Here is a 26450-nt window from a genome sequence, read left to right on the forward strand (position 1 = left end):
AAATTTGGTTTATCACCAAGAATGTAAATGAAGACTAAATTTATTCCCTTAAATTTGAAAATAATAATATATAATTAATCTAAACATACATTTTAAAATATCAAAAGATTGCTTTTAAAACCTCCAAATGGGTATCATAAAGTGGCCACGTGATTATTGAAAAGAAAAATCAATAATTAATTTGAACATTTTAAGGTTTAGCCAAAGTCCCCTAAAAAGACATTGTAATATATTAAAAAAAAAGTCGTCTCTGTCTTTAGGAGACAATGAATAATTTAGTGAATATTTTGCTTATATATAATAATAATAAGATGCTTAACTTTAAATAGTAATTACTATATGATCCATAGTATTCACCTATATGTAACTACAAGATTCAAATGGCTGAGATCCAATATAACGTTTAAATTTATATATTTATATAAATGTAGGTTTACAAGAGCACTCACAATGGAAAATGTAAAATGTCTTATTCTTTATAATGTAGAGAAAAAATTGTTAAATCATCTTCCAACGGGTAATGTAAATTTATATTTTTTTTACCTAAATGAATAGTATTTCCATATATGTAGTGAAACACTATTCATCAAGCTATAAATATTTTATTATTTTCTTATAAACTTTTATATATATATGAGTGTGATACTAATATATTTAATTATTTTATTTTTTAAAATGAATAAAATATTTTCAAAAAATATAATATTTAAATGATGCAGAGAAAACATAGATAAGCTCATGTATGATATATTGTAAAAGTTTGATGTAAATTATAAAAAAGTTATGTTTGGTGATGTATTTTGTAATACACTTTCTCTATAATATCTAGATAAAATTCACAAAACATATTCTATCAGCTCTTTTATACATATATTTATAATAGTTATACACAAACTCCAATTAATTTATATCTACATTTACATAACATTTACATATCTTTTATTACATTTATATAATATTTTAATATTATTATTTTTCTTTATAAGCTTTCTCTCTCCTTTTTAGAATATATTTATTATTTCTTTTTCAATTATTTTATTTTACTTTAATTAATAAAATATGTTTAAAGATATAATATTTAAATAATGTAGAGAAATATATAAAGAAGGTATAATGTAAGACTCTTATTTATTGTAAAAATATTTACTTTATAGCCAATCAATACTTAGATCTTTGCTTCCAAAATACTTCTTTCTTAGCTAAAAAGTTTATCCAGTGTTTAAAGATGTTATTTTATTTTAATTTATAAAAGATTTTTAAATTCTAAAATTATCAATTTTTTTATATATAATAAATAGACCAATGTTATATTTTGTAGAAAAAAATTTATTCAATTATTTTGTTAATAAAATAGTTTTAATTAGTCTTTTACATTTTAAAATCAATTAATAACGATTTTTTTAAATAATGAGGTGGACCAATAATAATGTGACACCTGTCACATAATCACTAATTGAATTTTATGTAAGACAAACCCGGTATAAAAATGTAGTATCCCAAAAACTACATATATTTAACTGCAAATAAATACTCCTAATTTAAATAATAAATAATGTCAATAATCTACCACATTTCGAATCTCATCAAACTAAAGTTCTACGGTGCCATATTCCGTTTTCATTACAAAGATACCAAAACAAGTCCGGATTTTTATGAGCTTTTCCACAACTGGGTTTAATTCATCTTTAGCAAATCAAATCATAAGCATAATCATATCAAGAGAGTTCATCAGAAGAAACCCATGAAGGACTCCACTTCATGGATTCACCTAAGCATCGTTTTGATGGTAACAATGGTGACTAAAGCCCATATTCCCACCACTTTAGAAGGCCCATTTGAGCCCGTTACTCAACGGTTTGATTCATCACTTCGGAGGGGTAGTGATGATTTGCCCATGGATCATCCCAGGTTGAAGAAAAATGTCACCACAAATTTCCCAGAACAGATTGCTATTGCATTGTCTTCTCCAACTTCCATGTGGGTTTCTTGGGTTACTGGTACTACTTCTCATCTCTTGTCTTGCCATTTTTTTGTTGTTGGTTTGTGTAGTTTAGCTAATTTGGTGAACTGGGCTTGTTTGAATTGGTTCAGGGGATGCACAGATTGGTTTGAATGTGACACCTATTGATCCTTCGTTGGTTGCCAGTGAAGTGTGGTATGGCAAAAGAAGTGGCAAGTATACAAATGTACAGAAAGGGGTTTCCACTGTTTACAGTCAATTGTATCCATTTGAAGGACTACTAAATTATACCTCTGGGATCATTCACCATGTCAAACTTGAGGGTATGTGTGTGTGTGTGTATAATTATGGTAGCTAGTTCACTACATTCTTCAAAAAAGGAGTTTTTTTTTCATGGTTAATAATAATCAAGACATAGTAAGTTCTGCTTGCTGATCATTCAAACTCTTGTAAGCAAGCACTCACAAGTTCTTATCTATCTAATTTACTAGGAATGAAAATTTGTTCTTCTAAATTATTTCACTTCATGATATGTATTGTATCTGTATATGATATTTAGAACAGTGACACTGAGAGAAATTTGTATGCATATGAAAAAGAATAGTGTCATGTGATAAATTACAAATTAGTCAGAGCATGGGACTTGTTTATTAGATTATTTGAACACCTAAGAGATGATTAGTGAAAGAAAAGAGAAAAGTGGGGACTTATCTTTCTCTGGTGTAGGTCTTGAACCGGGAACCAAATATTTTTACAAGTGTGGGGATAGCTCTTTTCCAGCTTTGAGTGAGGAGCACATGTTTGAAACTTTACCAAAGCCTAGCCCAGATGCATATCCTCACCGGATAGCTGTTGTTGGAGATTTGGGACTGACCAGCAATACTACCACAACCATTGATCATTTGGTTCAAAACAATCCCTCAATGATCTTAATGGTGGGAGACCTTAGTTATGCCAATCAGTATCGTACAACTGGCGGCAAAGGAGCATCATGCTTCTCATGTGCATTTCCAGACGCACCTATTCGAGAGACATATCAACCCCGTTGGGATGGGTGGGGAAGGTAACCTTGCTAGGAACTCCAATAAAGTGAAATAGATTAAAAACTGAGAATGGTGATTTATGAACCTTGATCAAATTTTCTACTTTTAAGGATTTTGTTTTCATTTTCCTTTGATGCATTTTATAGATGAAGTTAAATGTTGATAAAGAAATATTTCTTGTTACTTAGCAGTAAGAATGACAGATTTATCCTTTGATGTGGGGTGGGGGCATTTATTCTGATGTTTAGAGGGTAATATGTTGATATGCTCATTACAGTTAATCAAGGGAAGATTCCCTTATAAATACGTAAAGAGACTACCAAAGTCACTAGCAATATATGTCAAAGCAGTAGGAACTTAAGGTGAATGATAAAAACGAGTGTAAGAATTGTGATTGTCTATCTAACTTGTATCAAAACTGGATTTTTACGAGCAACATTGATGTAATGAAATTTCAGGTTCATGGAGCCTTTAATTTCAAGAATTCCTATGATGGTCATCGAAGGAAACCATGAGATTGAACCTCAAGTTTCTGGAATCACTTTCAAGTCATATCAAACTAGATTTGCAGTCCCCTCAGAAGAGAGTGGCTCTAAAAGCAACTTTTACTACTCTTTCGATGCTGGAGGAGTACATTTTGTCATGTTAGGAGCATATGTTGACTACAATGCCACTGGTAACTTATATACTCTCCTTTTATTTATTCATGGATCATTTTGGAAACCAAAATCTTTGATGTTAACAGTTTTAGCTTTGTTGTTATCAGCACTATAGAAAGTTGCAACTAGTGTTTACCATTTAATGTTTGTTTCAGGTGCTCAGTATGCTTGGTTAAAGAAAGATCTAGATAACGTGGATCGGTCTGTGACCCCATGGCTGGTAGCCGCATGGCATCCACCTTGGTACAACAGTTATGCTTCTCACTATCAGGAGTTTGATTGCATGAGGCAGGAAATGGAAGAACTTCTATATCAGTATAGCGTCGATATAGTTTTCTCGGGTCATGTAAGCTGAAGCTTATTCTGTTTTCTCCAACTTACATACCATATCAGCATATGGTTTTATTATAATCTTATTTTTTAGGTGCTTATGTGTCTGTGTGGCCTTCAGGAATTTGGGATATTCATTTCCTTCAAAATTGTACTCAGATTTGGATGAATTAGTAACCTGTTGTTTACTTTTCAGGTGCATGCTTATGAGAGAATGAACAGAGTTTTTAACTATACTTTGGATCCATGTGGCCCTGTTTACATAACTGTTGGAGATGGTGGAAACATTGAGAAAGTTGTTGTTGACTATGCTGATGACCCTGGGAAATGTCCATCAGCAAGCGATAATGTACCGGAATTTGGAGGTGTATGTCACTTGAACTTTACTTCAGGTCCAGCCAAAGGCAAGTTCTGTTGGGACAAACAGCCGGAATGGAGTGCTTTCAGAGAGAGCAGCTTTGGTCATGGAATACTTGAGGTACATTCTAAGCTTCTTTTGAACCAGTGGTGATTTGTATTAGCTAATCCTTCATAATCAGAAATAAGTTCTCATGCTCTCAAATTAGATTTGAAACAACTTTCAGTTAATCAAAGTCCTTCAAGCACTCCACATGATCATATGGTGAAGCTTCACAAATCACTATCTATATATTTAATAATGCCAAGTTGAAACAAACCATGAAAAACTAAACTTTCTTATTGAATGTCTGAATCAGTCATCTTCTCTTCATTGAAATTTTTTACTGGTTTGTGTAGGTAGTGAATTCTACATATGCATTATGGACTTGGCATAGAAATCAAGATATATATAAGGAAAACAGTTGTGGTGATCAAATATACATTGTTCGACAGCCTGAATTGTGCTCTAGATCATCAATAGTAAGTTATTAGTTTTGACATTGACCCTTTTGAATAACAAGATTTTACTATATATATGACACCAGTTACAAAAGAATTTCTCTAGGACCAGCAAAGTCTTGTTTTGGTTCTTAAAGACCATAATTTGTTTTGGTCCTCAAACTTGTTCTTCTTTAATCTTTTTATTTTCTTCTTTTTTCATAACAATGTTAATTTATTTTTATAAGTGAAATTCTAATTCTGTATTGAGTTTCAATTATAAAAAGTTCTGCAGACCAACCATATAGTTAAACTTTTGATCAGAAATATAGTTAAAATCTCTGCATGTCCATTGATTTCTTAGTTGAAGTTGTTCAATTGGAACAGCCCCCATTGACTAACTCATTACCTACATTGTCTGTGAATTACTGTCATTCTCTGGTAAGCTCCCTCACTTTTCTTCTCTTTTTGAAATGTTATTATGTATTGGGAAAGAAGCCTTGCTAATTTTACAACTTTTTTGTTTTTGTTTTTGTTTTTTCAGAGGGGATTTCTCTCCTTGCCATTCTTAGTATTCATATTTCTCATGCCCTTTGGCAAATCTATTTTCTCTTTGAGTGTTGCTATTTGTCACTTTATGGTTGGTTAGCGATACCCCATAATACTTATTAAATTTAAATGTGTGGGACCCGATATTAGATTGCACCAATAGCATTATGTCACCTCCTTGTGGTGTTAGACACCAGTAGCTCTTTAGCAATTTTTTTTCCCTTTGGTGCGTGTAGTTTTTTTTTAAAAAAAAAAATGACCATTGATCATTTTTTTTCTTTAATGGTATACTCCCAATAATTTTAAATGTTTTTCTTTCTTTTATATTTTGTTACTCATTTGGATATTTTCCAACCTAATTTAGCATTAATGATTTAAAGAAATTCTTACATTCTCCATTTAATTGAGACTGAATAAATTTTTTCCATCTTTAAATTCTATCTGAAGACTTAAAACTTGAAAATTATTATTTATGTATGGACTTAATACCAATTTTCTATTGCCCCACTTATATATTAAGTTGATAATCTATTTTTATTTGAGTCTTATCACTATATTATAATATGTCTAACAAAACTCATTAGCTCTTTATTAGCATTACTCGTATAATAATAATAATAATAATAATAATCGGAAAAATGAAAAAACTAAATTTACAGTTATACTTGTACATTCAAAATAAGCTTAAAAAATGTAAAGCCATTTTAATATGTAATTTATGATGAAGCTTGTGGTGAGAAATATTATACCCTTGCAAATGGAAAATTTATTATTGTGCTATTTAAATATGAAGAAGTCTCACACTATAATCGATTAATTCATGTATATATATTTACAGGGAGCTTTTTAGATGAGGGTATTATTTTTGCCCATATTGTAGGGATATTTTTTTTTTTTTTGTACTTGAAAAAATTATAATCCAATTTGTTTTGTATGATATCGTACATAATAGTTATAGTAGGTATTTAGTCAATTTTCTGGAAATTCTGAATAATTTGCAGTGTCAAAATCAGAGTTTAAATAGTTTGTTTTCCAGGCGTATAAAAAAAATTAGGCACGAGTACAACTAATTATTTGAACTTTGATTTCGGCACCGTAAATTATTTAGAATTTTTCGAAAATTGACTAAAAGCATGTTATAATTATAATGTACATTATTATTCAAAAAAATTAGGTTATAATTTCTCCAAGTACCAAAAATAAAAAACATCCATTCGATACGACCAAAAGTGATGCTCATACCTAAAAAAAAATTCATATATTTATATATACACACACTGATTGATTGCAGGCTGGCTATGCCTAACTAGGGATCCTATGTTTTTGTTTTGTGTTGATTTTTGGAAAATAGTTATATTACTAATTATTTATCATTATTATTGTACCGTTGGGCATGTGTGTATAATAATACATATTTGTACTCTAATAAAAAATTAATCCCACTTGATGTATATACACACATTTTAAAACATCAACCTCTCATAATTAATTAATTAATAAAAAAAATTAGATAACACTGTTGTAATTTCATCAAAAAAAATTATAATAGATAAATCTTGCTGAGTAATTTCTGATATCAAGTGTTAAGATCATGAATTGAGTTTTTTTTTTCTACCATAAAAAATGAATGGTGATGTCTCTTCTGGTTAATTAATACATACTACAAATTCATCCAACATGACACAAAATAGATAAGTAAAATGGCAACTTCTACTTAATTAGTTCATTGACAATAATCAATATTAGGATAATTAAGCAATCAATTATTTGGTTTAAACCCATATTTAATTGCATAATGTTCATCTTTAACAATTTTTAATGGGTCATTATTATATCAAATAAGTAGAAAGTTCTCATCATTGACCATAGTAATTTGTTAATATTTACTTTGGTTTATACTTTTTTTATTTTGTGTTTTGTCTCATTTCTTATTTGGAGCCCGTATTTTGACAAATTATATTTTCGATCTTGTGTTTTGTAAAATAGTTCAAATAGAACCATAAATCTGATTTTGGTAGACAAAAATTTGAATATAACAACACAACTGTTACAGAATAATTATATCTTTGTTATGAGTTGTTAGTTTGGTAAATTATTTGTGATTTTAGTTCAAAAATTTCTGATCAAAATTAAATTTATGGATCTATTTGAATAATTTTACAAAATATAGAGTCCAAAATGTAAATTTTCAAAATACAAGATCTAAACAGATAATCAAGTAAAACACAAGGTTAAAAACTATATAAAGACTCTATTCAAAGGGTAAATACTCATTTGGTATCTTGTGTTTTAGCGAAATAAAAACTTGTTATCTTGTGTTTCATTGAAATAAAGACTTGTGGGTCGAAATTGTAAATATAATTGAAAAGTTGGATTAATTAGACAAGAGGCTGGTTGGTTGGGCTTTTGAAATTCTAAAATCAGTTGTATTTTCAGTGTAATTTGACTTTTAGCTCTAATTTTTTTTTTTTGCAATAAATTAGTTTTAGTGGCTTCTCATAGAAGAACTTTTAAAGAAGTTAAAAATTAAAATAGAAGTCCCGCCAAACAAGCCCAATAATAACTGTCGATTTTAGTGTCACGTTGCACAATTTGACACTATTAATAGCTGGTTGGGTAGCTATGAAAGTAATGTTTTAGAGTTTTTGAATAGTTTTACTACAAATAAAATAATTTTTTTTTGAATATTTAACTGTTAAAATTTTAAAAATTAAGTAGCTTCGCCACAAACATTTTATATTTCAAGTGTTCTTGATAAATATTGAAATTCATGTTTAAATTATAGGATGATGAAGATTGAATTCTAGGTTTAAATTAGAGGAATTTCGGGTAATAAATTATTTTTATATTTTAAATATATATTTTTATTTTAAAATTAATTTATGTTATTTTAAAAATGTTTACCACCTAGACCAACTACAACAAGTATCTTTTCAATCCACACAACATCTACGTGTACTTTTGTTGAAAAAATGAGTTTAGTATTAAACTTCTATCTGTAATAAATAGGTCAAATATAAATTTTTAAATAATAAATAAAAAAGACAAAACTGCTTGAATTTGAAATCTATTCCCAATTTTAATGAGAAGTGACACGTGGCAATCCCCTCACACTCAATCTCGGACCCACCAAACTTGACTGAAAATAAAAACATGGGACAAACCAGATGAGATGTACAGTTGTAACCGAAAAATAAATAAAATGAACAATAAAATTATGCTTAAAAATAAATAAATAAATAAATAAAGAGTTATTAGTTAAAATGTACTCTTTTTTTTTAAAAATTATTATGCAATTTGGCCAGTTTTGATAATATTTTATAAAATGATATTTAACTAAAATTTTGACTAACTATCCGTAGTGTCGGAGACTATTTTACAAAAAAAATTATCAAAACTAGACGAAAGTATAAAATAATTTCAAAAAATAGACTATTTTATCTAATGACCCATAAATATATAAAAATAATTGTTAAAAAATTAGAATTCTAAAGGTATGATATTTATTAGATTATTGAACATGCATTTAAATATTATAAAATAATATTATTTTTTTAAGTAATTAATTAGAATTTTGATAATTATGAATGGTTGCATGTTTAATTATATATTTTGGTTCCACGTATTTATGAGTTAGGCATGTGAATGTTATATTGTGCTTATTTTCCTATTTTACCCCTTAAACTAAATAAATAGGCTAGTCATTTTCAAAATTGAACCTCAAAAACAGCAGTGGGAAAATCAGCTTTCATTCAATTCAATTGCACTCTTTCATTATTGTTTTTCAGTTTTTCTCTCATCAATTATTTCAAATAATAAAATAAAATAATAATAATAAAAACATGTTGTTCTTAACGTACATACCAGTTGTAATCACCGCCAGAGACTTTACGAATATTTATGACACGTGTCGATCGCAGAAGAAGCCACGTAATCAAATCCACTGATACACACATGTTCGTTCAGAAAAAGCTGCTTGTAGTTGTTGTAGTTGTAGTACTCTCTCTCTTGCTCTGGCCCGTCCGATCAACTTTAATCACAAACCAGATTCCTTCTAATTCAATTTCAATCCCTCATAAAATAAAAATTACATTTTTGTCTACTTTTTCAAAACATATTTCATTTTCAATCTGTGTCTCATTGAAAAAGTTTAATAAGTGTTACAGATTATTGACCTACAAACTCAATTTATCAGTATCCTAACATATTACATTTAATTTAAAATTTTATAAAGACATTACAAATTAATTTTGTTTGATTATTATTTTGATTTACTATGAATTTAGATATAAATTTCAATTTTGATATCTAAATTAAGAAAATTTTGATAATTATAGATTATGTTTGGTAACGTTTTTGTTTTTGAATCTTTTAAATATAAAATTGGAAATATTATTTTTATTTTTATTTTTTTATTTTAAAAAAATAATATATGTTTGGTAATTATTTTTATCTTTTATTTTTAAAAATAAAAAATAATAAATACGTATGATAATTTTTATTTTTATTTAACCATATAAAATGAATTGTTGATTTGAAGAATATATAAAAAAAAATGAAAAGTAAAAAAATAGTTTAAAAAAATTTTGAAAGTGAAAATTTTATTTTTAAAATTTAATGAATTTTAATTAAATTTTTAAAAATAATAATAAAAATAGAGTTACCAAATACATGTTTAATTGTCAACTTTTTAATTAATTAAATAATTTTTTTTTAAAAATATTATCAAACAACACTACCGTAGTTATATTGATTATTTTTAATTTTAATAAAATAGGGTTGTCCATAAACACACTATATTCATTAAGTGACATTTGTACATCTCCTCATACATTACAAGTTGCATATCTAATAAGGGCTAAACTGAGATTAAAGTCATAATATGTGGATCAATTTTGAAATAGTTTAAAAGTATGAGCCAAAAATGTAATTTGGATAATTATTAGGGCTAAAAATGGTATTTAACTTTATATAACCAGCATAGTAGATTTCCACCATTTTTCTAAGCTTCACTCTCTCTCCATCTCTATCTATCTTCAATCGGAGCTAACAGAGCAGAGGTTCGATCAGAAGTAGCCATGCAGTACAAGAACCTGGGAAGCTCGGGTCTGAAAGTGAGCCAGCTTTCGTACGGTTCATGGGTCAGCTTCGGGAACCAGCTCGACGTGAAAGAGGCCAAGTCCCTCCTCCAGTGCTGCCGTGACCATGGAGTCAACTTCTTCGACAACGCCGAGGTCTACGCCAACGGCCGGGCAGAGGAGATCATGGGCCAGGCTATTCGTGAACTGGGGTGGCGCCGTTCCGACATCGTCGTCTCCACCAAGATCTTCTGGGGTGGCCCGGGCCCAAACGACAAGGGTCTCTCGAGGAAGCACATCATCGAAGGGACCAAGGCTTCGCTCAAGAGATTGGATATGGAGTATGTTGACATCATCTACTGTCACCGCCCAGATTCCTCCACTCCGATCGAGGAGACTGTTCGGGCCATGAACCACGTCATCGATAAGGGTTGGGCATTCTATTGGGGTACCAGTGAGTGGTCTGCACAGCAGATCACGGAGGCTTGGGGGGTCGCCAATAGATTAGATCTCGTTGGTCCTGTTGTTGAGCAGCCTGAGTATAATTTGCTGTCCAGGCACAAGGTCAGCCAATTCATTTTCTACCTTGATATGTTTATAATTGTTTATGGGTTTTGTTAATTTTCCTGTTTACCCAGATGAATAACTTTTGTGTGAAATTTATATGTTTTCTTTTCGGGAAATTGGAATTGGGTTTCTTGTTTTTTAGTTTTCACTGTACATTTTTGGATTGTTTTGGTATACAAGAATTGGGCTTTTAGATTTTTATTTAGGTTTTTGTTTTTTGTTGATAGTTTTCGTTTCTTCCAGGGATGTGAATTGGGGTTGTTTGTTAGAGATTTAGTATTCTTTCTTATGTACTCATATGAGTATTTTTCTTATACTTCTCTTCTTTTCCTGTAAGTGGAAATCTGGTATATGAGATTTGGCCCTGTGCTTTTGTTAAAAGGGGCAAACTTGTTGGTTATACCTGATCCAGTTATGAATCTGTTATGTGATTCATAGTTCATTAATGCAAATGTTTTTGCGCTATTTGAATCATTTGTTTTTAGATGGGACAGATATTTAATGGGTGAAAGGGGATGGTACGGTTTGTTTTGATGCTGAAGTACGTCATTCGAATCAATTTTATGATGGTACCATTGGAAATCGCTTCCCTTAGATTTTGGGGTAGTTCTGATTTATTTGCTGATCACATATTTTGATCTGCTTTTTGGGATTTACAAGGTCTATTAGAGGCCTATATGTTTAACCTAACAAATATATCAAGGGACATGATTTAGTCAGACCCTTCGATTAGAGTTGTTAACTTCTTTCATAGCCTCTCTTATTACTGTTTTCCTGACAATGAATTTGGCTTAATACTATTTGGGGTCATGTGTTTTGGCTTGTTACTTGTTGTTTGGACATGACAGTCTCATTACTTGGACCATTTGAACCTGATTCTGTTGAAAGTTTTTTAACTAAAATAAATGAAATCACAAATCATTCAACAAACTAACAACTCAAAACAAATTGTTATATTCAATTTTTGGTTAATCAAAATTGAGTTTTGTAGTATATTTGAACCATTTTACATTAGAAAAAATACATGGTCCAAAATGTTATAACCCCTTATTTAAATAAGCATTAACTCCCCTTTTCCAGCTGTGATATGGGTTTTGTTTAGGCATGAATTCTAATTAGAAATTGTTGTGCCTTGTGCTTTATGGATGCAGGTTGAGTCTGAGTTCCTCCCTCTCTACACCAACTATGGCATTGGTCTCACCACGTGGAGTCCACTCTCTTCTGGAGTGCTCACTGGAAAATACAACAAGGGCACTATTCCTCCCGACAGTCGATTTGCATTGGAGAACTACAAAGTAATACTCGTTTGACTTTGTGCATTCTGTGTTAGTTCTCATACCTGTTTGTTTTGGCTATACAAGTTGCATCATGTGATGTGCGCGTGTTTGTTTGTGCCGCTGAAGTCATTGCTCAATGTAAAATTAGTGTGGATTCTTCTCCTAACAAAAATAGTATACATTGCCTGTAAAATGTAGTGGGGTAGATGCCCCTACATAGCAGGAATTGATATTAGATTATATGATCCTGTGTTTTTGAGCTCATTCTGGTGCCTCTATAGTACAGTATTGATAACATTTGCTCTTTCAGTTTCTGGGCTCACATCTATCATTGCCTTGTTTGTAGAATCTTGCCAACAGGTCACTGGTGGATGATGTCCTGAAAAAGGTTAATGGTCTGAAGCCAATTGCAGATGAATTAGGTGTTCCATTATCTCAACTTGCAATTGCATGGTGCGCTGCAAACCCTAATGTCTCATCGGTTATCACGGGTGCAACCAAGGAATCTCAGGTTAGTTATCAACCTATACAACATCGTTGTCACATGTCATCAATATAATTTTTGTAGCTACCAGCTGGAATATCTTTTGTCACTCATCCAAGTTACGGTTTTCTCAACGCAGATTCAAGAGAACATGAAAGCTGTTGACGTGATCCCTTTGCTGACTCCCGCTGTGATGGAGAAGATTGAGGCCGTCGTACAAACCAAGCCGAAGCGCCCAGAATCGTATAGGTAGACGCATGATCATATTTGTTCGAGTCCCTTTGTTTGTTTCTGCACATTGCAGGCTCCATTCTTCCAACATCTTAGGAAATAGAAAGTTCATGCCATTTCTATTAGTAATGCTGTATGGTCTTTGTTCTTTTCACATTGCTTTGCTTTGGACTACACATGGTTGGTCTTGTTCTCTCCAATTTCATGGTGTTTTCTTCTTTCCCTTGAGGTATTATGACAATGGGAAAGAAGAGCATGTTGATAGTGGACCAGTGATCTACGTTGAACTGTACTGTAATGAATCATTTGTATTTCCCTTTTTCTGTTTCCCTCTCATTGATTTGGATATTGGACTTGTTGGCTTCTGTGTTAGATATCACTCTGGTGACTGCACTTTTTTCTTCTAGTAAAACCACAGAAAACGACATGTCGTACACTTGATAATTAATTCCCACGAAACCATGAAAATGTGGCTGTACCTAATGGAATTATTTTCTCATTTCCTGTTTGGACTTTGTGTTTTGACAAATTATTTTTTGGATTTTATGTTTTGTAAAATAGTTAAAATAGAACCCTAAATCCGATTTTGGTTAATGTTTTCTTAACTAAAATTATAAATAATTTATCAAATTAATAATTTAGAACAAAAATAAAATTATTCTGTTTAAAAACTGTGTTGTTATATTTAATTTTGATGAGTAATTTATCAAGACACAAGTTCAAATAGGTAATAAAATAAAACATATAGGTAATAAAATAAAACATATGGTCCAAAAAGTATAAATACTTATTTTAATAAATATGGTCTAAAAAAAGCTTCTTTGAGAAATCCTAATCAGTGGAATTATTGCCATAGAGATCTTTGCAGCCAAAGCTTAAAAGCTTTATTTTCTTCAGATTTTGGAGAATCTCATAACGTTGTTAATGTTTCCGAGTGAAGTTATAATAAATTTACCCCCTCAAAAAAGAAAAAAGAAAAAAAAGTTATAATAAATTTTTAAGCATACAAATTACCTTGAAAGTTTTGATTTTTGAATTGAAACCCTACTGCTATAAACTATTTAAGTTGCTTATCCATATTCCCAAAATTAATTTTACAGAGATATTTAGTGGACATTATTTATTATAGCTATGAAAGTAGTGAACTTGAGTCAGTATCAATCTGATATATTTATATATATATATATATTATTTCATAAATTAGTTATGTTTTTGCAGTTAGGCCCCCAAATCTTGCCTCCTTGTTGGCGCGTAATATAAGACTGTGTTCGTGTACCGTTTAAACTCCGAGGCTCATGGGATGCCCTCCACTCTTTGATCTTCTTCTCCCACCAACCATATATCTCACAAACTAATAACCCAAACTGAAAACCCGTTTTCCTCTTTTGGTTTTCTTTGCTTATTCCATCTCAGAATCTCCATGCAAAAAACAGAAGAAGAAAAAAAAGCTTCATTTTTTCACAGAACACAGAATCTGAATGTTTTTCTTTTGAGCTGAACGATTTTACAGACACCCTTTTCACCACATTTCTTCTCGAAGGTTCTTCTCAATACCCTTTTTGCAAAGCTTTTATATTTTTGCATAAATTTGTATTTTTGGGTTCTTTCGGTTATCTTTTGTGTTCATTCTATATGATGATTAATTTGTTGTCATGAAATTTAATGCAATAAAAGAAATGTTATAGGATCATAACATAACGCTGCAGGTTATTTTATTGGTTTGATATTTCATTTATTGATTTGATTGCACAAATTTTGATCTAAATTTTTCATTATGCAGCTAAGAGGTGAGAAGAGGAGGCAGAATCGAAAGTCTACTAAGTTTTATTGTGTGGACTTTTCTGTTTTGCAAATTTACATGAAATGAAAAGACAGATTGTTCATTGGTTTCTTCTGTAAATGAGGGCCAACTTCATTTGAGACCATGAACGGTGAGTTTTCTGATACTTCTGACCAATATTTCTGTCAAGGCAGAGCAAATGTTGGGTCAGGAGAAAGGGCTGCTGTGAACAGAAATGCTAACAACATTTCGATTCAGACTGGCGAGGAATTCTCAGCTGAGTTTATGCAGGATCCTGCTACACTAAGAAGATTAACGCCGGTCAATACTAATGTTAATCAGCGCTCCTCGAGGAGAGTTGGTTTTAATCTTAATACAACAAATCATGAACCAGTTTATGAGGATCGGGTGAACATTTTTGATCCTAGGAGAATGGATCCTGACTACAATTCAGAAGCCTTAGATTTTGGTTCTAGTCCAGGATATATGGCTGAATTAGATCATAAGGTTTATCCTAACAATTTGAGCAGATACCATTGGGAGTATGGTGCTGCAGGAAAGGGATCATCAGGCAATGTTGGTGATGATTTAAATCGTGATCGAATTGCTGCAGGGCCAAATACTCCACATTATTATGCAGAATCACCTCAGTCATACCATATGTATGTTCCTGGATTTTGTGAAGCTCCAAAATCTGGCAAGGTGAAATTTCTTTGCAGTTTTGGGGGAAGAATTATACATAGGCCGAATGATGGGAAGCTTAGATATGTTGGCGGAGATACAAGGATTCTATCGATCAGGAAGAACATGACATGGGAGGAACTGGTGAAGAAGACTTCTGCAATCTGCAACCAACCTCACACAATCAAGTACAAACTTCCTGGAGAGGATATGGATTCGCTTATATCTGTTTGTTCAGATGAAGACCTTCATAATTTGTTTGAGGAGTATCAAGAACAAGAGAGAAATGGGTGTTCTCAAAGGCTGCGGATCTTTCTTGTATCTCTAAATGAAACTGAGAGCCCGGGTTCTGCTGAAGCAAGGGCAATGCAGCCAACCGGTAGTGATTATCATCAGTATGTTATTGCTGTCAATAGCATGCTGGACCCGAGTCCACGGAAGAGTTCCAGCGGGCAAAGTTTGGCAAGCCAATCTAGCCAATTTGGCAATAACTCTGATTATAGTCCAAGTTGTTGTAGAGGCTCTCCTACGGCAGCATATGCAGTGGAGAATAAGGAATGTAACAGTCCAAATTCTTCAAACTTAGTGGGATTTTTTGGAAGACCTGTTTCTCACTTTTCTCCTAAACTTCCTCCAAGCAAGTCCTACAATCATCTCCCTTCCATGTCACATTTTCCAGTTCAGCACTTGGAACCTGAGAATTCTAATTTGCACTATTATATGGATCAACCATATAATGTTGGTAATGGTGAAGGGACTAATCCCTTTGTTACAGGAAAATTCTCTTGTCAAGATTCCAATTATGTTGATGCTAATGACTACTATTATAACGGGCCTTCACAGATGAATTTCCATGGTTATAACAAATATATGGTGGATTCTGAGCAGCCTAGCGGACCCCAGCAAATGGGATTTCACCAACGCAGCAGAAGTGGAGATTATGACTTTTCTGCAATGAATGTTCAAAGTGGTATGAAATCTTGGAGACCAGTGATGAAGGAAGGTGATTTCTGCTGTGACAAATATATCTCTTACCCTGAAGACCCTCTTGGTTTGTTGCCTGCAACAAATGGTAAAGATGGTTCTCGGAACAAAATAATGCATGCACTTTCTGATTCAAAGTTGCAGGAACTTCACCAGAGATCCTCTGAGGGAGTCTTCACCCTGCCTTTATTGAATATTGAAAGAGAAAAATTACATCTGGCATCTGGTTCTTCGAAAGATTCGCCAACTCAACAGGATAAGATAGCCAACAATCTGCCCCAAGTGGATGAATATGAGATTCAATTGTCGGCCAGGGCGCCACATTGTTATAATGGAAGAGAACATGAGGAGATACTGAATTGGACAAACACGAATAAAGCTCTTGATGATCACCTTAGGAGAGAAATTGGAGAAAATGTTGAAGTTTCAACTTATACAAAAACTGCGGAAGTTAATGATTCACCAGAGACCAACTGTGTACAAGTTCTTGAAGGACTGGTGTCCCCTTCACCCGTCACTTCAATGGAATTCTCTGCTGATACCACGAGGCAACCTTCTAACCAGGTTCAGTTCTGTCCTACAATCAAGAGAATAAGCAGTCAACCAGTTCTTGATGGTATTCATGAACTTTTACCTGTAGCATCTAATGAACTTGGTGGCACGGAATCCTTTTTCCAAAGCACTGTAAGTAATAATCTTGTCGTGGAGTTGTTATTTGATATGATCCAAAATTTGTATTAATGTCAGTAACCTTTCTCACTTTGGATCCTTGTTTCAGAAATCAGATTCACTTTTTTATTCAGATAATGAAGTATCTCGCCTTGATAAAGATCAGCTGAATTGTACAGATCATGAAATTGGAAAGTCAAGTTTTAGCAGAGAATTCAATGAGATGACTAGGTTTGATGATGCTGTCTCTGCGCGGTCCTTTGAAACTGATCATGACAATGAGGCGAGAAAATCAACGACAGTTGTTATTGAAGATGTAACTCATGGTATACCTCATGACATTCCTTCCTCTTCTAACACGCTCCTCTATGTAGAAGATGAAGCTACAGATGAATGTAAATCTATTCAAGACGGGGAGGTAGAGAGTATGGTGTCAGATGGTGAGGTAAACATGTTTGCTTTTAATTTTTAGATGTTTCACAGTCGACTCTATTTATTTTTATAGTATTAGGCGGTCTATTTGATCTTCCTCCCACATTTTTTAGGATGAAGATGGTAGTGACACAGATAGGAATGACTCCATGAGTGATGCTACAATAGCTGAGATTGAAGCTGGCGTCTATGGTTTACAGGTTCAATACAATCATACCTATATTGATGGTTTCTTTCTCATAATGCTGGATCTATTTCTTTAACTTGAGAGTTTTGGCGACTTTCATTTACATTTGGATTTTTATTATATGCAAAATCACCCCCAACTTCCTTATTATTTGTGCTTAATATTCTCATAAACATAAGTGAACACCTGCCTTTACCATTTTGAATTTGATTTTTTTTTCTTTAAAGGCCAAAAGAATATGCGTGCATCAGAAATTTTCTGTCAATTTAATCTTAGAAACTTAGGAGTTTGTAGGTTACAAGGCTACTATGCTTAGCTATGATGTATATCAATATAATTTACTTTCATTTTGTTTATGTTCATCATTAAACAATTGGTGTTCGTATGGTTCATGTGCAAATGATTTCTTTGATCTTTCTTTTCTCCATTTAAAGCTCCCATATAACTGTTTTTCCTATTGGGAAATGAAAAAAGGGGAAAGTATCAAGAAACTTGATTGCAACATGTTGGATAATATGTAGATCATAAAGTATTCTGATCTTGAAGAACAGCGAGAGTTGGGCTCTGGTACATTTGGAACTGTCTATCATGGGAAGTGGCGAGGCACGGATGTAGCTATTAAGAGAATTAAAAAGAGTTGTTTCTCTGGAAGATCATCAGAACAAGAGCGGCTGGTGAGTTGCTTGCATATCTGAATTTCCTAGCTTTTCCAATTCCAATCAGACTAGTCATATCTGTATTTTGTTTTGTTTGCTCACTTCTCCAACTAGAAAATGAAGAGCAAAGCTATTCGCTTCTGTGCATGGTTTTTCAATGAGATCTCCATTTTTAGAATAACTATGTTTCGAATATATATGTTACATTTTGTAAAATGTATGAATGAAAATTGAAGTTCCACTCATTTATTCAGATTAAGGACTTCTGGAGAGAGGCAAGGATACTGTCAACTCTTCACCATCCAAATGTGGTAGCATTCTATGGAGTAGTTCCTGATGGGCCGGGGGGAACGCTGGCAACTGTAACTGAGTTTATGGTGAATGGTTCATTGAGGCATGTTCTGCTGAAAAAGGAGAGGTAGTTTGATCCATATCTTGCTTGTTCAATCTGCAGACACATTTTTAGCTGAGCACAGTGACCAATTCTTTTTAAATTTTTATTCAGAGTGCTTGATCGTCGAAAGAGGCTCAGAATTATAATGGATGCAGCTTTTGGCATGGAATATCTGCATTTGAAAAATATTGTTCATTTTGATCTGAAATGTGACAACTTGCTTGTCAATTTGAGGGACCCTGAACGACCAGTATGCAAGGTAATTAGAATTTCCATGAGCATAAACACTTTTTATTTTATTTATATTGTACCCTTAACCATTTTTGGAAATTGTTTTCTTATAATGTGAAATCTTTGAAAGCTCATTGACATTGATTCTCTGCTTTGTAGGTTGGAGATTTTGGATTATCAAGAATCAAAAGAAACACACTCGTATCTGGTGGTGTTCGTGGAACTCTTCCGTGGATGGCACCAGAACTATTAAATGGAAGCAGCAGCCGGGTCTCTGAGAAGGTTATCTAATATTTATCATGGATTCTGAGACACCAGAAAATGGAAACCCAAATCTGAAAAATGCTTAAACATGATTCCTTTGTGTTGTTTCTTTTCTCAGGTTGACGTGTTCTCGTTTGGTATTGTAATGTGGGAGATACTAACTGGGGAGGAACCTTATGCTGACATGCACTGTGGTGCTATAATAGGTAAGCTTTTTCTAGTAGTAGCTGGGTCAATGAATTTTTTTCTTTCATCTAATTCTGTTGTCGAAATTTTTCAATAAACTCTCTTAAACTTGTATGGTCTTTGAAGAATATCCAAGTTATTTTTGGTAAATACCTTAATTAAGAATGCTTTCCTTGGAGAACTAGCATCAGACAATGCTAAAGATGCATTATCATCAGCATTGTCCTCAATCTATTGAATATGAAAAAAAAAGGCTTACCCCTGTTCTAAGTTTTCTAGCACACAGCCATCTTTGGCCACATTACAAGATCTTGTCTGAAATCATAAGGAAGTTGGTGAATCTCAATTGACCATGGCCTTATTCTAAATTGAAATCGATAAATAATTTTGATTTTAAATCTAAATGACAAGTATCCAGTTCATGAATTTACTACTTTAATTGATATGACAATTTATGTTTCTACCATATGATTAGACATGTTCTACAATGTTGTTTGTCGTGAAAGCTGTCTCCTATCAACTTCTTCGCTTCATGTTTCCTTGTTATTGCATTAGTATACTTTCAGATGGCATAATCTATAAACAAATTCGGATATGAACATTTGCTTTTCTTAACTTTTTTGAAGGGGGGATTGTAAATAACACACTGAGGCCTGCTATTCCTAAACGTTGCGATTCTGAGTGGAAAAGGCTAATGGAAGAATGCTGGTCTGCTGATCCTGCAGCTCGGCCATCGTTTACAGACATAACAGAAAGACTGCGCGACATGTCAACATCACTTCAGAAAAATAAAAGACAGGAGCCTTCAACTAGACGAGTCCTAGAATCCTCATGTAAGTAATGTTACTCACACAAACATATAGATAGCTAATTATATTCCAAAACCAAAAAGAACTCTTTGTAAGAATTTGACCTTTGTATATTGATGAATACGTGAATAGATTCATAATCGATTACAAGATGCTACTAAATTATAAAGTTGATGTAGTGATCTGTTATGAATGTTTTTTTTTTCTTTCTTTTTTCTTTTACCTTGTATCATTTCATTGAAATCTTTACTCTAAAGCAAGTGAAAGTCCTTTTGAGATTGGAAATTTGTGTTTGACTTCTGCGAAAGTGGAAGTACACGAAAGAAAAGATGGAATCCATGAACTAAAAGCGAAAAAGAAAATTAGAAGAAGCAAAATGATGAAGAATGGTTTAGACCAGTCTGAAATCAAATAAGTGTGATGGTGATCAGATGTGTCTGCTAGCAAGTTGATCAAGTGCAGAAAATAATGCATGTCATTCACCTTGCAAAAGGCTAAAGTGCTTTGCTTTGTAGCTGAACTTGAAGCTGCTATAGTCTTAACTTCAATAATTTCCTATCATTCATTGATATTTTTTGGGTTGACTTTGCTATATAAACATATGTTACAGAATATTTATACACACACACATATATATATATATATAATGGACATGTGAGGAGCATAAATTGTTGATATTTTGAGTACAGCACTAGTTGGCCACACCATTATTGAGTTGATTTAGTTTGCTTTGTTTGACATAATTTAGATAGATATGTCAATTTTAGAGAGCTTATGTATTTGAGAAAGAAATTATAGACAAAATATTCAAAAATTTCCCTTTTTTAACTTTGAAGGATTTTGTTTGGTTGCTAAAAATGTTCATATATTATAATGCAATAGTTTTCTTGTTCTTTTCTTAGAGAAATATCAGTGCTTAGAACCACAAAGTTACTAATGTTTAGTTTTTTTTTCTTTCAATAAAAATTTGTTTTTGAAAATCAAATTCAAATCTGTATCCAAAATTTGTTAAGGAAAATTGAAAACGAGAAAATCTCGTTTTCTCAGTTTTGTGAAATTATTTTCCAAAATCGCACATTTAATTTCTGTTATATTTTCAAATTTAATATCAATCACAGATTCAGTTTTTTAAAATTAAAAAACAGTTTACTGACATTGAACCAATCACATTTTCAGAAACATATTTTTAATTACTAAATTCAGATTTTCATTTCAGAATCCCACTTTTAAAAAATACAATTTTCTAATTGCGAACCAATCGTACCATTATCTACTTTAAGTGGGATATAGATGTTGCCCAAAAGCTATAGTCCAAACCCACCTTGAAACCAACTCTCTTGGCTACACTTACTTTCAATACAAGTTAACTTAACTTTGTATATATAATAACATTTTTCCAATACATAATATAAAAATTGTGAGTGCTCAACAACATTCCATATTCTCAATTAATCCATAATTATGATGTGTTCACATTATGAAAAATTGAACTAAAATTATTAGGCACTCGCTTGATTTAGCAAAAGAGAAATACATATAGAGATCAGAAATAACCAAGAAAAAAAAAGTGTTTTGACTTACTTTTTGATTCTCCTAGTCCTAAACTTGATTCTTTGCTTGAATTGAAAGAACAAAATTTGGAGATTTTAGTGTTTGGATTAAATTTTTTTAGAGAAACTTGAATCATCATTAAAAAAATCAACTTTAAAAAAGAGAACTTCCTATATTGAAATAAAAACTAATATGAAAATATTTTCTTCCTTTCTTTTGTCTTTGCAAATTAAAATCCATGATCCAAACTACTTATTAAACACTTGTATGAAAATATTAGTGCCATAAATCCAAGACAACAATTTACTTTTTTTTTTATCATGGTTAAGATGATCAAATTAAAATTGTAGTAGAATATAGGTAGAATTAATTAATTATACTTATATATATATATATATATTAGGCATGCATGGACTAGTATTTCCCATTTGTCCATTGAAAATGGGTTTGTGCAGAAAAAAAAAAGCTCCATCCATGAAAATTATTAGTGGCTAAACCCTATCCTTATCGTCCGACCATTATTGTCTCCCCATTATTATATATGAAAGCTTCCCTATGACTAAGCAAACCCAACCATTCTAAACATCATCATGTCCCATCTCTCTCTCTCTCTCTCCTATAACTAAATATTTACCAATAAATATACACATTTATGAAATATTAATTAGTTTGTATATGCATGGTTTCTCATATATATATATGTCTATAATTGTTGAAAAATGTTTTCTAATATGCAAGCATATATAATCAAAGTTATCATTATTCTTAAGCTTTTCTCTATGTTAAATTTGCATGCAGAGCTAGAGACGAAAATTCTCTTTATTAGGTTTAAATATTTAGCTAATTAATTACTAAAGAATTTATATGAGTAAAAATTGTATATATATATATGAAAGAATTATTCGATCATATGGGTGTTTACTAATCTATTAAGTTTAATAAATGTGACATGTGTTACTAGGTACCTAATTATTTTCATTTGAAATGATTAAAAACTTTGATTATATATATATAACATACTTTACAGCTAGCTTTGGATAGGCTAGGTATGCCAATATGACTAACAAGTGTCAGAATTTTGAAGTTGGGACCTAAGAATTACTACGACCCTAAACTAATGTGGTGTTTATAAATTTCCAGTCAAAAAAGCATTTGACTCTCATCATTTGTTTTCTTTCTTATTGATTATTATTAATGTTAAAAGCTTATTAATGATGTTTTGTGCACTTATTTTGTTTTTATATATATATATATATCCCCTTTTTATTTTCTAAGTCAACCCTTCATATATGGCTTTTCCACTTGTCATCTGCCGACTCACCCCATTGAATCTAACAAATAATAATAATAATAATAATAACTAAAGAAGAAAAGCGTTTCTAAAAAAAAGAAGAAAAGAGTTTGATCACCACATATAAGGTTGGAATGAGCATCAAACACGAGCGTTCACCTCTTATATATTTTTTTTCTTCAAAATTAATTTGCAATTGGGAAAATAAAATTGCTTTCCTCACTACACTTTTAAATACCTCTTCGAAATTTTCACCAAAAGATGTTGAAATAAGAATATTTGGCAAAATAGCTTTTTTTTTTTTATAGATATTTTGTACACTAGTTTTATTTTGACAATTTTTTTATAAAATAACTTTTCAAATACTTTCGACACCTTTTAAATTTCAAACACTTTATTAGAAATTTTCAAGAAAGAGATTATCTAAAAAATATATATATCTAAAGAACGCAAATTTGCTAACAATTCTTAGTTGTCACCCCACAACCAACATTATACTACGTACGTATGTACCAACACAACCATTCTTGATCTCACAAACGACCGAAATTTTGTGATTGAGATCTACCGTGATGTATCAAATTTGCCCACGAAAAAGGAAGGTGTCTATAGTCTTTGTGCCGATCCCACCTCCCTCTAATTTTAGTAAGGCCCATCGTAATTCGCACGATGAAGAATACATTCCTTCTCCTCCCAATGTCGACTTAAAGGGACCCAAGGACTCTGCGTTGCCTTTGGAGCCTTCCTCAATTCTTTTTTCTTCTGGTTCGAATACCCCCTCTACACTTCATAGAACAAGACATGGTCGACCAAAGAAGAAGGATATCAGATTTTATTTTACTTATTTTTTACATGATACTTTGTATTGTTATTTTTAATATTTTTTCAATTAGGAAAAGTTTGTTACAGGTTGTTATCTTAAGTAGAATTCTGTTACTCTGCTTTATAAAAAGGCATATGCCTTCTTTTTGTATCATTCGATTTTATATTCAATAAACAGACTTCTTTTTCTCCTACATTCTCTCATGTATTCTTGCTTCCATTCTCTACGTAATATGGTATCAGAGAGGGACACTTAGGCATTTCCCTTTCATCCTCTTCTCCTTCTTTTCTTTTCCTGCTTTCCCTGTTCTCCGGTGAGGCAGCGTTCCATCTCCGGCGCCGACACACCTTTGCGTTCCTCTGCCCGCGCATCTTTGTTTCTTCTTCCAATTCTTATCGCTCTGCTTTCTCACCATGTCGACAGCTACTACGGCTGACTCCTCTCCACCCTCCGCCGATTCCACAGGCGATACTGCAAATACTCCTCAACCTCAGGTCTCTGCCCAGAACCCGATATCCCGAACTGCCATTGACGACCCTTCAGACCCATACTACCTTCATCATGCGGATAACCCATGAAATGTCCTGGTCTCTCAACCATTAACTGGTCAAGACAATTACGCCTCTTGGAGTCGTGCAATGCTATTGGCAATTTCTGTGAAGAACAAATTGAGATTTCTGGATGGGTCCATTTCTAAACCCTCTTCCTCTGATTCTTTATTGTATAATGCATGGTTTAGGAACAATAACATAGTCATTTCTTGGATCCTTAACTCTGTGTCTAAAGACATATCAGCAAGCATTCTCTATGATGAATCAGCTGCTGAAATCTGGAAAGATCTAAAGGTTAGATTTCAGCAAAGAAATGGTCCCCGTATCTTCAATTTGAGGCGTGACCTCATGAATCTTAAACAAGATTTGCAGTCAGTCAGCCATTACTATACACGCCTGAAATCTCTGTGGGAAGAACTCTCCAATTATCGCCCTTCTTGTACCTGCAACAAGTGTACCTATGGAGGAGTAAAATCTCTTCTAGAACATTACAATATGGAGTATATCATGTCCTTTTTAATGGGACTTCAAGATTCTTATTCTCAGGTCAGAGGTAACATACTGCTTATGGACCCTTTGCCATCCTTGAGCAGGGTTTTTAACCTTGTTACTCAAGAGGAACACCAACGCAGCACCATAACTATAACACCTCAATCTGATCCTACCTCCAACCCTTCAATGGCCTTTGTAATTTCAGGTTCTCAAAACTCAAACCACAAACAAGGGCCTAATATTCCTCGGTCATACCCACCTCGCAAGAACCGTCCATTTTGTACTCACTGCAATATACATGGACACACTATTGAGAAATGTTACAAGATCCATGGTTACCCTCCCGGTTATAACAAACCTCGGAATACCACCTTAACTCCTGCTTCCGCAAATCAAGTCCAATGTTCTGAAACTCCTGCTACTGTTAATGGTGAGAGCACCACATTTCTCCCTCAATTGAATGCTGTACAATATCAACAACTACTGAATCTTCTAGCTAATCAATATTCGGGTATTGCTCCTTCTAACTCAACTACTTCAGATGACACCCCAGGTATCATTCTATCTACTTCCCATGATACATCTTTCAATTTCCATAATTCTTGGATTATTGACTCTGGTGCCACAAGGCACATATGTTCTAACATTAAACTTTTTCACTCTTTATGTCCAACTCAGTCCACAAAGTTATTTTTACCCGATAGTTCTACAATTTTTGTTCATTATTCTGGTACTATAATTTTAAGTGAACATCTCACCTTATATGATGTTTTATATGTGCCAAATTTTCGATATAACATCATATCAATTAGCTCACTTACCCTTTCTCAACAATTATCAATCACTTTTTATAACAATTCTTTCTTGTTCCAGGAACCTCTAACCAAGAGGGTGATTGGCAAGGGTAACTCTGCGCATGGCTTATATTTTTTGGACATAAACCTCAACTCTTCTGTTCCTACTGTGAATTCTGTTTCTGCCGATATATGGCATTCTAGATTAGGACATTTATCTTCCAAATGCCTAGATATTATTAGTTCTACTTTACCATGTAATACTGCTACTCTACATAAAAATTCAGCATGTTTCATTTGTCCTAAAGCTAAACAAAGGCGTTTGTCTTTTCCTTCTAATAATCACTTTGTTAATGCTATCTTTGATGTTATACATTGCGATATTTGGGGACCACATCACACACCATCTCACTCTAACCACAGATTTTTCCTCACATTGGTTGATGATAAATCTCGTTTTACATGGCTTTATCTTTTAAAACACAAATCTGACGTTTTAACTGTTGTTCCTAACTTCATTTCTATGATTGAAACTCAGTTTCATACTGTGATCAAACAATTTAGATCCGATAATGCGCCTGAGCTTACTTTCACTAAATTGTTTGCTGAAAAAGGAATTCTGCATCAGTTTCCTTTTACTGAAACACCTCAACAAAATGC

General features: G+C 32.5%; 4 protein-coding genes across 4 annotated transcripts; all 4 read left to right on the forward strand.

Annotated features, from left to right (window-relative positions):
• The first annotated feature begins 1609 nt into the window (after nucleotides 1-1609).
• On the forward strand, nucleotides 1610-5095 carry LOC133819757 (purple acid phosphatase 23-like). The gene is made up of 7 exons (XM_062253090.1): nucleotides 1610-1997; nucleotides 2092-2283; nucleotides 2687-3023; nucleotides 3462-3679; nucleotides 3818-4008; nucleotides 4189-4470; nucleotides 4749-5095. Exons 1-7 carry the CDS (start codon nucleotides 1742-1744, stop codon nucleotides 4881-4883), a joined length of 1611 nt encoding a protein of 536 aa, XP_062109074.1. The 5' UTR covers nucleotides 1610-1741; the 3' UTR covers nucleotides 4884-5095.
• A 5282-nt stretch (nucleotides 5096-10377) lies between these two features.
• On the forward strand, nucleotides 10378-13387 carry LOC133819758 (probable voltage-gated potassium channel subunit beta). Its single transcript, XM_062253091.1, has 4 exons — nucleotides 10378-11020; nucleotides 12175-12318; nucleotides 12647-12811; nucleotides 12924-13387. Exons 1-4 carry the CDS (start codon nucleotides 10457-10459, stop codon nucleotides 13035-13037), a joined length of 987 nt encoding a protein of 328 aa, XP_062109075.1. The 5' UTR covers nucleotides 10378-10456; the 3' UTR covers nucleotides 13038-13387.
• Nucleotides 13388-14233: 846 nt separating this feature from the next.
• On the forward strand, nucleotides 14234-21003 carry LOC133819759 (uncharacterized). Its single transcript, XM_062253092.1, has 10 exons — nucleotides 14234-14555; nucleotides 14796-17144; nucleotides 17239-17574; nucleotides 17675-17761; nucleotides 18270-18422; nucleotides 18659-18822; nucleotides 18910-19057; nucleotides 19189-19311; nucleotides 19412-19499; nucleotides 20106-21003. The coding sequence occupies exons 2-10, from the start codon at nucleotides 14940-14942 to the stop codon at nucleotides 20318-20320; spliced, it is 3519 nt and encodes a 1172-aa protein (XP_062109076.1). The 5' UTR covers nucleotides 14234-14555; nucleotides 14796-14939; the 3' UTR covers nucleotides 20321-21003.
• Nucleotides 21004-25007: 4004 nt separating this feature from the next.
• On the forward strand, nucleotides 25008-26149 carry LOC133816790 (uncharacterized). Its single transcript, XM_062249101.1, has 2 exons — nucleotides 25008-25549; nucleotides 25870-26149. The coding sequence occupies exons 1-2, from the start codon at nucleotides 25012-25014 to the stop codon at nucleotides 25902-25904; spliced, it is 573 nt and encodes a 190-aa protein (XP_062105085.1). The 5' UTR covers nucleotides 25008-25011; the 3' UTR covers nucleotides 25905-26149.
• The last annotated feature ends 301 nt before the right edge of the window (nucleotides 26150-26450 follow it).

Source organism: Humulus lupulus, chromosome 2 (assembly GCF_963169125.1).
Source record: "Humulus lupulus chromosome 2, drHumLupu1.1, whole genome shotgun sequence".
In the NCBI taxonomy this organism is placed as follows: Eukaryota; Viridiplantae; Streptophyta; class Magnoliopsida; order Rosales; family Cannabaceae; genus Humulus; species Humulus lupulus.